The 14,274-nt window shown below is 38.8% G+C and overlaps 1 protein-coding gene across 1 annotated transcript; it reads right to left on the bottom strand.

Annotated features, from left to right (window-relative positions):
• On the bottom strand, positions 1–10,595 carry ALG12 (ALG12 alpha-1,6-mannosyltransferase; the record flags this gene model as incomplete). The annotated part of the gene is made up of 9 exons (XM_082281181.1): positions 1–682; positions 4,697–4,772; positions 4,959–5,128; positions 5,854–6,077; positions 6,557–6,660; positions 8,016–8,210; positions 9,466–9,639; positions 10,148–10,280; positions 10,431–10,595. The coding sequence occupies 9 exons, from the start codon at positions 10,593–10,595 to the stop codon at positions 451–453; spliced, it is 1,473 nt and encodes a 490-aa protein (XP_082137307.1). The 3' UTR covers positions 1–450.
• Between the last annotated feature and the right edge of the window lie 3,679 nt (positions 10,596–14,274).

The raw sequence follows: 14,274 nt of genomic DNA, 5'->3' as shown, positions 1-14,274 counted from the left end.
CACAGGCGATCTGACAGCTGAGGGGGTTACAATCCTGCAGATACATTAAGTAATACATCTTTGTACACACAGATTACATATCAAATTATTGCCGTAGCACAAGCCTGTTGATTTTGTATTTTATATGGGACAATTAAGACGTGCCTGTGCTACATGATGAAACGGACTACCAAACCAAGTAGACAGGTTTTACTTATACCACTAAACTTGCAGGCAACCTCTCTCAAACACATCTAACAATACAACTCAGTATACTGAGTATATACTGACCAGGAATGCACTGTAATACTTATGTAAGAAACAGGACGGAGCTAAATACCAATAAATACAGAGATTTTCCATGCCTTTCCAAAGAAGCTGAGTTGCAGTGCTGGAATGACAATTTGCTGCTGTCTTACATAGTTCAGTCATCAGGAAAATCACATCAAAAGACTTACTTAAAATTCACAGTCAAGATGATAGAGGAAGTTTTTCCAACAGTACTAGTTTTGGTTTCAAGTTTAAAGTAAAAGGAGGTAGTGCGCTAAGGTTCAACCCAATTTTACTGATGCCAGGTATATTTGCCAGTGGCCTGTGGGTTGTCTTATAATGTGATATTTGAAGAGGGTTTGTTTCCATCAGTATATGTGTGTAAGAAAACATCAACTGGTCTCCTGGTTTAACATCTTCTCTTTTGTCATACCTGTAAAGAATAAAGAAAGTTCATTTTTATTCCTTGCTTTACCTATTATGGCCATTATTGCAGAGGCATGTAGCATCTAAGATGAAACACAAAAAGGAACATTCTCAATTACATCTCCTGATCAAATAGTACTAGAAGAGGAAATAGTAATTTTGAAGAATTTAGGGGCTCGGTCATTCCATGCAAGTCTTTCTGCTGCTATTGTGATATAAACCACAACTCCTAGAAAATTTACTAGTTCCCTATTTGAATTCAGTGGAGAAAGGACACCAAAGCCTAAGAAACTGGGCCAAATTTAAAGTTTTGCTCTACAAGAACTGCATTTGGAGAAAGGTGGTTTTTTTGTTTTGTTTTTGTTTGGGGTTTTTTTGCTGGTTTTTGTTTGTTTGTGGGGTTTTTTAGTAATTCTAAAAAGTACATTATGTGGTACTTAAGCAGAAACCTTTTTCTTCTGGTAGGCATACATTAGAGCAGGAGCCTCAGAGAGCAGCAGGGAGAAGACCTCCTTGAACACTGGAGGAAAGAAAGAGCCTGGTAGTTACAGTACTAATTTGGCATTTGTTATTCATAAGTTCAGTTCCCTGATCTACTACATGTTTGGGCAGGCCACTTTGGGTCAGCTTTTATAAACTGCTTAAGTACCAGAATACATATAAATCATATATTTAAAAAAAAATATAAAAAAGTAACTACTGAGTTCTAGGATTATTTATTATGTACACTTACAATTATTTCTTAAAAGGACTTATGTTCAATCTAGCTGTAGAGGAAATTTACAGGATGAGAAAACAAGCGACTTAGCCATTTGGCAGGGATATGAAAGATCTAGTTTCAGCCACTTTTCATCTGATCTAAGCCCAAAACTGAAGTTCATTATCTCTTAAGAGCTGTATGAACCCCTTTAATCTTCTAGGAATCAGGACAGGTCTCCCTCTCTGTCTCATGAAGACATGGTTCTACTTTGCAGTAGTTATTTACTCATTAACTGAGGAGAGTCCGGTGCACTTTATAGCCTAAGGGTTAGGATGTTCATACTGGACATGGCAGCCTGATCGAGTCCTCAATCCAGCAACTTCAAAGGAGAAGAAAGAGGTAAGTTCACTCCAAAACACTCCATAAACCACTGTTAGGCTCTGTAATCTGGGTGAAGAGCAGTGCTCCATTCTTCACCTTTTCTGTTGCCCTGTTCTGTGAACTGTTTTCTACCAGCACCTGGAGCTCCTATTCTTAGGCACCTGAATCCTTGCACACATTTCACAGGCATCTTACTCGGGCTGTGACTTTCCTTGCAGGCAAGGACAAAGGTAGGGAAGCAGAGCAGTCCCAGCCCTACATACCCTAAAATGCACCTAGGATTAAATCCAGCCCGCATCTTTGGCAATGTGTGTCTTTGCAGGCCTGGCCTCTCATCTGCCTGAATTCCCTGAAATCTCTGTTGATATTTTTGTAATGCCGCCTGATGGGGCAGTCATTAACACTTAAGACATTTGAAGGAAGTACTTTATGGAAAACTAAAGGTTTTCTGTGGATTGTTAACTAAAATTCTGGCACCTCAGAAAAGTCCCCAGGCTGACAGAATTTGTGTGTGTTACTAAACACACCATATAATGCAGAATTAGACTTTGCACACTGAACAGGTGTATCCTTCTTCTAAAATAATTGCATGTTGATTTCACCTGCTATTTCCAAAAATATCACAATACCCCTTAGGTTGATAGATCCATCCAAACTGGCAGAAAGAACAGCATTACTTTGTAACAACCTTACCAACTACTAATTTCACATTTTCTTCATCAGCAAGTAAAAAGCCTTTCATCTGGCTGCAAGCATTTCTGAATTTTATTATTTTTAAATATTTTAAGCTTACACAGCATATTTATTCAGGGTTCAAAGAGACTGCACTAATTGAAGACAAGACTGTAACACCTGTTCTGTGTAAGAACCTGCATCAAGCTCCTTTCCATCACCCTTTGAAGAAAAATAATAGATCACTTGCATTTTTCTTGAGGCAAATAGATCTAATCTGAGCACACTACTGAAAGCTGTTAACTTTAAGACACTTTTATTTATGGATTGCAGTTATCTGATGAATCATCAGCCTTCATAGCCACCTCATCCCTAATCTGTTTCTACCTGACATACACTGTCTATGAAGATGCTAAATTATTTTTCACCCATCTGAAAGGCTGTCATTTTCTTGGACACAGAGAAAATGGACAGTTTGCGTCACTAAACTTTGCACTACTGTGCTGTCAGACCAAGAGGTAGTCTTGTGTATGATGCTTAGTTGTGGATTTTGCCTGATTCTTTTGATGTGAAACTTTATGCTGAATCAGCCCTTCCTTGAGGCTTTGTTTTGCTGAGTACAGATAAAAGTGAGAACCTGCTCTGTAGCTGCAACACTATGAAACATCCATCAGTGACAGGGATATTATTCATTCACCTTCCAATCCCACTACACTACAACCTTACAAGCCCAAAGCAATCCAAAACTCACCAACTCAAAAAGCACATTGGAATGAAGCACTATTTAGAGAGTAGACTTGTATTCAGAGTAGTGTGTGTATTTATTAAAAAACCCCCAAAACTGAAACATTTTAGCTATCATGCATGTTCTATCCCCTGTACTCTAGCAGCTTAATGTCTCCTCCTGATTTGTGGCTTAAGACTTTCTCTAGATTCAATATACAAAAAATAATTTGAAATAAACAGTAGATAATTGGGAAGGCTTTAGACAGTCTATACCATTATGGGAGTGCTTGGAAATAAAAAAAGGCATAGCAAGATCAATGATTTTTGTAATTCTCCTGGAAGCATTCTTTCCCCTTCTTCAGCTTTACTTCCAAAGTACTTTTATCTCTAAACATCCCAATAATTAAATTATGTTTGTTCATCTGGTCTTCAATACTGTAACTGCGGGAAAAATCCCTCCATGCTCAGAGCACCTCTTAAACAAAAATCTGCTTGTGTTGCTTTTGTTTTGTGCACTACAAAGGGAGGATTTGTGTCACCTTCTAATGAATCATTTTCATTAAGATGATTTTCATTTAAATTAAAAACTTACACTTCAGCTGAAGAGGTAGGCCTAAGAATCAGAAAGGTTTTGGTTTGCATCCTGAAAAGCAAATAATGCCATCCCACAATGTTTCCTACTATTCATTCCAATATTCTAACTCTTAGAAGTGTTTATCTATCACTGCTGGTCATAGTAACAAAGCACTCAACAGCCTTCTCTCAGAGCTAATGAATATGTTCACACTGCAGCTTCAACGCCATCTATATGAAGGATGTTCCACATAAAAACAGACTTTCAATATTAAAATGTACGTGAACCTCACATTGCCACACATCATTCAGACAAACAAGTAACTATACGCTGTTCTGCCAAGAACATCTCTGTTTCACAAGGTGAACAGTGGGGTACCAAACCTAGCTGCATTTAATATATTGGTGTAAATTTTGGTAAGCTAACAATTTCTGTGCTGTTTCTGATATCTTTAGAATCAGAGAATCATTAAGGTTGGAAAAGATACCTAAGAGCATCAAGTCCAATAGTCACCTTAGCACCACCACCATGTCCACCATTAAACCATGGCCCCAAGTGCCATATTCACACATTTTTTTAACATTTTCAGGGATGGTGACTCCACCACTTCCCTGGGCAGCGTGTTACAGTGCTTAACAACCCTTGCCATGAAGGAATTTTGCCTAGTATCACATCTAAACCTCCCCTGGCACAACTTGAAGCTACTTCCTCTCATCCTTTGAAATATTCTATGCTTTATAGGCAAATCGGAATCAACCAAAACAATGAAAAAATACTGCAGTGCTTTATTTCTGAAATGGCAGCACTGCAGACATCAACAATTCTCTGAAGATCCACATTGTTCTTGAGCTGGTTTAATAAATACGCTGTACCAGAAATTGTGTTTGCAGTGTTTGTCCCTGTGCATATGCAAAAAAGGAAAAAGCAGGCTACTGTCCTCAGATCAAAACACCTCATTCAGAACATACCTCCAATCGGAATTGATTTCTAGAAACCGAGAAACTCCTGTTTGTGCTGCAGCCACATCAATATGAACAGAGACATCTACATAAATAAAGAAAACAGAATACAGTTTCAAAATTCTTCTAAGTACACTCTGATTAATAATAAATTAACAAAATAGTAACAAAAAATATGCATGTACCTAGTTTGAAAAAGTAGTATTCAATACATGTAAAGACATACTGGAATTAAAATCAGGTGAACATACCTCAAGCCAGCTTTACATACCTGCTGTTGAAGGTACCAACTCATGCAACTTCTGAATTGCCACTCCTCCAGGATAATTGAAATGTGAAACATATAAAGATGTTCCTGAATAAACAGCATTAGCTAGAAGATGCATTATAATAAAGAAAGATCCAAGTTTGTACAGCCAGGATCTCCGGTAGTTATTCAGACTGTTGAGGAAGAGAAAAACAAGGAAGAATAAACTATTATTTTCTTTCATACTGGTCACTAACTACTGTGACATAACTAACTCCACTTCTATATAAATAAAGATTAATGCAAATTTTATTAATCCTGTATGGCATGTATTTATTAGCAATTTCTAGACGATTAACTTCTAGGGACACTTAGATTATTCTCATTAATAAAGCTAAGACAAACTTATCAATAAAGCTAAGTCTTTCTTTGTTTAAAAACTTCAGCTATGAATGTATTCTCTTTCAAAGAAGTTAAACTCTGAACTTCAATTTGTTTACTCAATATACCCAAACACAACTGTTTAACTCCCTGTTTCACAAGCCTTGTCTGTGTATTGAACTATCTCCTGAGCTAAGTTGTGTTAACAGCACAAGAGTACATTGGAATATGTCTTTTTTCTGGTAGATAAAATAAACTGCATTGTAACAACAGAACAGTAAAATTAGGGCTCTATTCTCAATTCTCCTCCAGACTTCCCAAATAGTCCTGTCAAAGCATTTGACTCTTCTCTGTTTCCAATTCTCTCTGTAGTCAAATGGGTACAAATGACCTTGACCTCCTTTCTATGGCATATGAACATTTCAGTATGATCCAGACTTCAAGATGGAAAAAAGTGCGTAAGAATAGTAATAATAGCTTTTGTTTTGCATTTTTAGAGGAAAAACAACCCAACAAACAAACAGGATTTTGAACTTACATTCGTGAGCACATTTTAGCAGCCACTATGTTGAAGACAGGGAAAGTATAGATGATGAAACGCAGCTCTTTGTGTGGGAGAAACGAATACAAGAAAATAAAGCCCAGTGCTGGCAAAAGTAAAATCCGAGTTCTCTTTTCTGTTACCCCTAAAGGTACAAATACTATGCTGCATCCCAAAGCACGAGGCAGGGCTGAATAGAAATACCACAAGAAGGGAGAGGTCTTCAAGGTGAAAAGAGTTAAGGATGCTTTCACTGCTAACAACTAAAGTAATTATTCTTTACACTAGTCCCCACAAATTTTTGGGTATATATTTCCAAATATGCAGTATACTTTTTGTATACACATTCTTCTGGCCTTTCGTTTCCTGCCTTATCGCCTTATCTTTGGAGAACTAAAAGCAGCTGCTTAACTGTGTTCACATCACCCAACAGAGGCACATCAAATGGCACTAATGACGGGCAACATGAAAAACCAAGGGGAAGAAACCTGGCTTTACGTTGGTAGAACACAAAGAGGCAAGAAAAAAGTTAGCAGAGGAAACTTAAAATTTGCAGAAACACCTACGAGACAGACATTGTCTCTCATAAGTTTCAAATAATATAAAATAGAATCTAACACCCTGAGTCTCAGGAATAGGTCACATCACGACTTTGCTTTGGCTGGTAGTGTTCTTTTTCCCTGGATGTTGCAAAGGATACTCCCCAGTTGGAACTTTTGTTTAAAACTGTGTTATACCAGAGCACTTTCCCCTCAGGCCACACAAGTTGCCTCCAAAACAGAGAATCCACAGCAACTGTTAGCCCTAGAAGAATTAAAGGGATACAAATCTGCATGAATTAAAAACCAGGGCAAAGCAAACTAACACATCCAAATAGCACATATACAGCATATTGAGACCAACATTAACTGAAACATGCATTGTAAGCCTCACCAGAAACCATAGAGAAGGCTGAATATGTCTGTCTTGAAGAGGAAATGCAGGAAAGGGAGATACTTCTGAATAAAAGCCTTAAAAGAAGCATGTTAGATATGAATCCAATTGGGATTCACCCCACTTCAACCCAAGATGTGAAAAAAGTGGTTTAATTGAGGTTTGTTTTAAAAGAGTATTAAGAGCATTAAATGTAGTGAACAATAAGAAGCTCATGTTAACTTCAAATAGTACTAAATAATTTTTTATTGTAAAGCTAAAGTTGTTTTTTGTTAAGTCAGAAAAAGCAATCATGAAGTTTCTATTCTATTACTATTCATTAGGTGGAGGGAGAAGGAGGATAAGGAATGAAAGGCAAGAAGAAAAGCAGCAAAACTGTCAGCCCCATCTCCTCCACTCAGCTCTGTGAAAACTGCTCTGGTATTTAAGGATTTTGCTCAAATAGGAAATGGGAGTGCCAGTGGTTAATTTCCACTGGACATCCAAACTCTTACATCATGAGGTGCCTCCAAATGCACCTGGCATAATTGTGAAGTGTTCCTATTGTGCACACTTTGAGGGTCATCACCACGTATCTGGTAACAGCATTTTTAACTAGGCAGGCTGGCAGAGCAGCTTAAGAGTATTTAGGTGCATATATACACAGGTCTTCCACAGATGGACAGAGACAAGGGAATTCTTCAACCTCTTCAGCATGGAAATCATTGAAGCTGTTAAATTTAATTTAATAAGGGAACAGAGCTGAACTGTAACTCTCCCCACAACCCTCTTGCTTGGTATCTCCGTCTGTCACACCATTGTATTTTATCCTGGGACTCAGCTCATCACCATGGCAATAGATACTACAACCAATAATATGCACAAGTAGCTACAGCCAAGTACTAATTGTAATGAAGTCAACTTGCACATCGAAGCCTCTTTAAGATCAGGACATTACACTGTAAGCATTACATTACATCTAAGGAGGCCATAGTAGCTTTCTCTGCTCTTTGCACACCTATTTCCTCACATAGAAATTTTCAAAGAAATAAAAGATCTTGTCATATTATTAGCAAATAGAGTCAAACTAAAACAAAAACAACCCACAACACCCCACTTACCGCCTCTCCCCACCCCCATCCCCCCCAAAAAAAGCACCTTAAGGGCTATTCACCAGATAAATCAGTCAAAACTCCAGACTTCTCTTGAATTCAATGTCATTTGCTTTCTTCCCAGCAGACACTTACCCAACCAAAACATTCCAGCAGGAACAGCATGGGAAAGCACCTTGAAAATGGAGATTCTTTTAGTTAATAATGTCACCAGGAGCATGAGGCCTAAGAATATGCAGAGCTCTGATCTGAAGACTATGATCGCCAAAGCTGAGAACCAAATGAATGGCCTTTGCTTTTGCTGTATCCAAAATGTCAATGCCAGAAGCACTACAAAAAACAAACAAACAAAAACCCCAAAATACATCATCTGACATACTGAATTATTAATTTTCTAAAGGGTAACACTCAATGCTGTCTTTTTGTTCCTCTAACTTCCCACCAATCCTCTCTTGGTCTTAACATTTCGAGTCCAGAAATTCTTCCTGCATTAGAAAAATGTAGTTTAGAACAACACACAGCTTTATATTGTTGATGCTTAAGTAATTAGGAAAAGTATAACCACAGAAGGAACACATGGGAACTCTTTCTAGACAGCATATTTAATTGAATGTTGAGGGGGGGAAAAAGGAAAAACAAACCTAAAGGAGTACTGAAAGCCTCTCAAACTACAATTCATAATTATTATTGCTCAGTATCAGCTGAGCAGTTAGGGAGAAAGATCTATAAATTCATTTGCATGATTAGGTGGAACACACTATATATCTACAGATGAAGCTGTCCCTACTTTAATTTGAATCTCTATATAGTAAAGTGCTCATGATCCTAAGGAAAACATATGAAATATTAAAGAGTAGAAGATCATGAAATAACTTGTATTTTTTAATACCTGTAGAAATTACCTGAGGCATTTATTACTACACAGAGTTTATCTGACAATTCATCTGCTTTTGTTTCTCATTTCTGATCTATACAGGTTCTTACATCAACCTCACAATTTTATTAGCGGAACAACTTGCACTGAAGCATTTAGTGACTCAGTTAATATCTCTCACATGTGATTAACTTTCCTTCTCATCAGCTCTGGGGGAAAACTATATGTAGAGAAGGGTTTTGTTTTTTTTCTTTTTTTACTTTAAGTGTAGAAACTGCTGCATTTGTAGACAACTTCAGAAGAGGAACGTAGAGATGTTGCAGTAGGAATTTCTTCCACAGTCTCATAAGAAAGTTGTTTCCTGTGCAGCCTAAGTTCACAGGGTTTTTTTGAACTGCAGGCGTACCTCATGCCTTTCCATAGCTCTATGCTTTATGCATTAGATACGTGTACTCAAACTTCTAGCTAATCAAAGCCATCTGACAAAACCCACACATACTCAGATTCAATAAAACTTGATTCAACAGTCATTGTAAGCATATATGTTTAAAAAAAATAAAGAAACCTCAACTTAAGCTTTCTAGTCTTATCACACAATTTAATCAAGTAGATACGTTAATTTGGTCTGACCATACTTTTCCTGCGCTTTAACTACTGATACATTTGAAAAGAAGTTTTAGATTTTAAAATTTTTTCCCATTAAATACCTACCAAAAGGAAGCGCAAACACATTAGGGAGGGTTCTTGTACAATAAAACATCAAATGAAACTGAGTAACAGTGATGAGACAGAAGATTGATGCTGTAGTTGCTCCAAACTGTTTTCTGACTTCTTTCTGAAGCTTCCATAACGTGTAAATCACACTGAGCCCCAAACTTCCTCTGACTATTAGGAAAATAAAAACAGGAATTAAAAAGCAGTATCAGATGATCACTGATGAATGGCCACGTTATACAATGTAACGGGAAGATGTTCCGAGGATTAACACTTAAGATACCATGATATAACTACCTTCAAAGAAACAAAAACCCAAACAAAACTCCATTTAGTTTATTTATTCTAATCCACTTTTAACTCTGCACAAAGGTCAGTGCTGCCATGCTGAAGTTAAGGATCCTTTCTGAAGCGTACATGGGAGTGTACTCTCTGAAAACACTTGAGACACTTGCTTTTTCTACACTGCCTGACATTTGTTAGCACGGACTTTCTGTGTGCTGTTACTTACTCCCCAAAGAGGGAGCCGAATGGCCATGCTGGCCCCCAGTACCATAGTTTGGGTTTTCCCTCACTGAGGAGAACACCACGATTTAACCATTGATCCAAACACTATAGCAACAATGTTTTTACTGATGGACTAATGGGTGACATCTCTGAGGATTTGAAGTTCTCATACCTATCAGCTGGGAGTAAAACTTGGACATTCTTAGCACAGAAAGTAGGTAGATAGCTGGGCTGGAAAGAGCAGCAATAAAAATTGGTCCAAGGAACGTTCTTGGGACAACTCCAGGAAATTCATGATGGTCATACTGCAAAAAGGAGAATCTACTTAAAATAGGGAAGTCAGAATCAAGGGAAAATAAATCATATTCACACCGCATTTATCCTACACATATTGCAGGGAATTGCAATACGGTCCAAAACACTGTCCAAAATTGAAGACATTCTTTTTAATTTACCTTATCCAAGTCCAGCTGGTGGTACACCACATCATGAATAGCTTGTAGGTTAAAGCTTTCTTCCACTTTTGTAAAAGGACAGACGGTTAAATGAATAAAGGCCACAACAATAAACAGCAGCAGCAATGGAAATGACCGTGCACTTGAGCTCCTCTTCTGACCCATCTTGGCTTTGAAATTCACATGTATTCTATTATTATTAAAAAGAAAATAAAAAGAAATTACATTAATAACATGGCATGACGTGTACAACCAGAAAAAAAGATTGATGATGCAAGGAAAATGTACTACAGCAGTCGAAAAGTGTAAACAAAGACAAATAAGTCAAATAATCCAGGAAATTTTTCACTACATTCAATGAATTACGGTAGTCAAAAATATATTCAGGAAGCATTTCAGGATTTATGCAACCCTTTGTAGATGCAATTGTTCTAGTTTTCACCTAAAAAATCTCAAGACAACATGGACCCTACCTAAGAAAGTATATCCCTCTGCATTCCATACTGCCCCCACTGCTGAGAGTGTCACCTCAATTACGCCTGTGCTTTGTGGGACAGACAGCTTTGTCATTTACCCTCGCTTTAAGTGAGCATTGGATTTACAAATCATCTGTAGCACATACTCTCTTATTTGTTCAGGGCTCCAAAAACAGTGGGAGAGGATCCACGAGGATGAGAAATTATTCAGAACAGAGCACTTTGATCTCCTGTGTTTGCCAGCAGTTAGGTCTGGACTTGGCCAGAGAAGGACAAATCCCCTCTGGCACCCATACATGTCACTATGGCATGAGACAGTCTGTACCCCATCCTTCACGCTTCCACCCAGAAATGAAGGCCCCCTCTCCCTAGTGCTTCATCTCACAACACTGCTGAGCCATTATTTTGGTAGTATTTATGTTGTATTTTATCATTATGATAAAATCATGTATCTGGGTGATGTCAGAGCAAATCTGTTTCATGTTCTTTTAATTTAAGCTTCCCAATTTTTAGTAAGTTTACGATTTAATAAAAGACAAGAGATTTTGGTCATTGTTATTCTTGCTCTGTTCTCACAGAAATGGTATTTCAAAAACAGCACTTTTAAGGTACAACTGGGGTTTTGGTTAGAGATGTTTTCTCCTGTGTTTTGGTCTAAATATGTCCATCAAACAGATGTAAGATAGTTGGCAGATTTCCTAGCAACTGCCTCCTAGAGCTACCTTTTCCTGAAATGATGTTTGTGCTGCTCATTAGTAAAAATAAGAGCAAGCTCATGTTCCTTATATGCACAACTAGCACCAATAAATCCTGAAATTTGTGTATTTCCTGTAAATTGCATGTATCTACATAGTATTTTAAATATCTCACTGACTGCATCTCTTTTTCTGATGATTGCCTCTCCTGCAGACTGTGACCGAACCTCTAAGCCTGGGCTCAAAGACAAAGAATTGTCAGGAACCTAAACAAACCCTTCATCCCAGGGAGTGGGAATAGCTTTTTCTACCTGTGCCTAGTATTACTTTGTGAGAATGGATAAAGATGGTTTATGCTACAACAGAATCCTTTTCCCACAGGAGTAGGAGAAGAGGCATGGGGACTGACATCAGGAGCACCTCAAAAAGTGTCTGGCAAGAATTAAGTCCTTGCACAGGACAATTTATCTTGCACAAATTCTTGTCTACAGAAGGCAATCTTGCTGAATTCTTCTAATAAATGCAGACGAATCTCATGTTTCTGGCCAAACTTTAATGAGGAGAAAAATGGACACTGAAGGGTGAATCCACTGTTGCACACAGCTACAGGACACTTGAGCAGCTCATGCATCAGGTGAAACAGTATATAGGTATTCACCAGCAAGGTAGGTATTCCTGACTCCAAATTCACAGCTTCTTAACACTGCAGGTATTTTAGGATCCAACAAATCCTTATAATAAGTCCTATATAAAAATCCAAGTGCCAAGAAGCTCAATTTTTTCCTTCTTAATTACATCAGCTGCATAATAAAGAGCTATTACCTTCAACTATAAATACTGCATTCATTATCCTCTGGCCTATCTACAACACAGCCTGCTCCTGATATCTTTAGCTGATAACCACATGAGTAATCAGTCCGCAACTTCCTAAATCAGAATGAAAGTGAAGCTACATATCCCACACACAGTTTATCACAAGCTTTTTTTTTTTTTTTTGTCCTGTTGACTCCAATCCTTTTGTATGCCTGAAGAAAGTGAGCATGCCAGCATACTTGTACATCTTGAAGATAATTATATACATTATAAATACTGAAATTCCCTGAAGGGAAACATGCTAGAAGATAAAAAACCAAAGCATGAAGACAACACGCAGGTTTCTGAGATAAAGCCTAATAAATTCAGTGGTCTTGTCAAGACCCAAGATAACTTGCTCTGTTGAAAATCAATGCTGACAAGCATCAAAATTCAAGTGGAATTTATGAAGACAGGTAGACACTGAATTTGATGATTAAAATAAATTTGCCATATAAAAGCAAAATACTTGCAATTATAGTTTTTTATTTTATAAATGCCAAAACCACAGAAACAGATTTTCACTTATTAAAAATAATTTAATAATGAAGCTTAGAGTAATAAGCAAGTACATATAGGTTTGTCCATTGATCATATTCTGGCAACTTCAGATGAATCTTCTTCAGGCCTCAACAACATACCCACACTGACTGCCCCCAAGGAACGTACATCAAGGTTGCATCATAGAAGAGCAGGGTTTTTTAAAATAAAGAATTCATCTTTTCCCGGGATTAAACTGAGTGAAAAAAAATTGGATTTTTATGTTAAAAAAAAGGCTGAGGTACTTCCATCAAAAATGGTTTGTTGCCATTTTATACTTTTTCAGTGGAATTATCATTAGTTCAAATAGACTTTTTACTCTTCCCGTGAAAAACCTACCACATCTTTATCTCTTACGTTTTTCAGGCACTCATCAGAAGAGATATCACAGAGTTTGGCAGCCAAACTGCATGTTAAATCCGTCTACAGTCATTTCACTCCCTCACACAGAGGCGTCTAAGCAGAACCACCAAGCGCACCCTGCCATAAGGTCTTCCCTCTTTAGCTTGATCTAGCTTTGGCAAAACCCATTTTGTACGATCTTAAATTTCCACGGCTTTTTTCCTACGCTTTAATAGCTCCTCCAACTTTGTTCTAGAGTTAACACCTCAATGAGGTCAGATTTAAACCTTGTAATTGCTGGGATTGTTTTTTCTCCTTGCATTAGGAAAAAATCGCACAGTTACTATTCTTATATACACTTCCTCATGAGTTTGGGGACTAGCTGGGAAAAAAAGTAAAAAGCTAGGAGAAAAAAAAGAAGATAAAGTTGAAGCAGGAAACAAAGTATGGGACACTACCAGACACAAAGGTACGATGGAGCTATAGAGAAAGAAATGTCACTCTTGGAGCCGGGGAAGAAGCATGCAGAATGCTCTCGACTGAAACCTACTTAAATTCAAGCCGAACACCCTCCCCGCGCCCCCCTGGTCCCCGGGAGCCCCGGCCCCAGCAGGGGACACCGGGACACCCACCCGCCCAGCCCAGCCCAGCCCAGCCCGCCAGGTGCACGCCAGGGCGGCTGTGCAGTCCCGCCCGTCCGGTCATCCTGGGAGGGGGCTCCGCGGGGGCTTCAGGCCGAGACCAAACGCCACCCGCCGCATCGCGCCCGAGCCGCCAGGCCCCCGCGGCAGGGGCAGGGACCGGGACCGCGCGCACCGCTCAGGAGGCGGCTGCCCTGCCCTGCCCGGCCCCGCTCCCTCCCTCCACGCCACAGCTCCCGCGCCCGGGAGGCGGAGAGCGGGGACCGCCGCCTGGCAGCGCCCGGCGGGGCTCCCGGGA

Source organism: Coloeus monedula (genome assembly GCF_965178545.1).
Source record: "Coloeus monedula genome assembly, chromosome: 4".
NCBI classification, from domain to species: Eukaryota; Metazoa; Chordata; class Aves; order Passeriformes; family Corvidae; genus Coloeus; species Coloeus monedula.
Note: the sequence above shows the minus strand (reverse complement) of the source record. Positions and strands in the feature narration are given on the sequence as shown.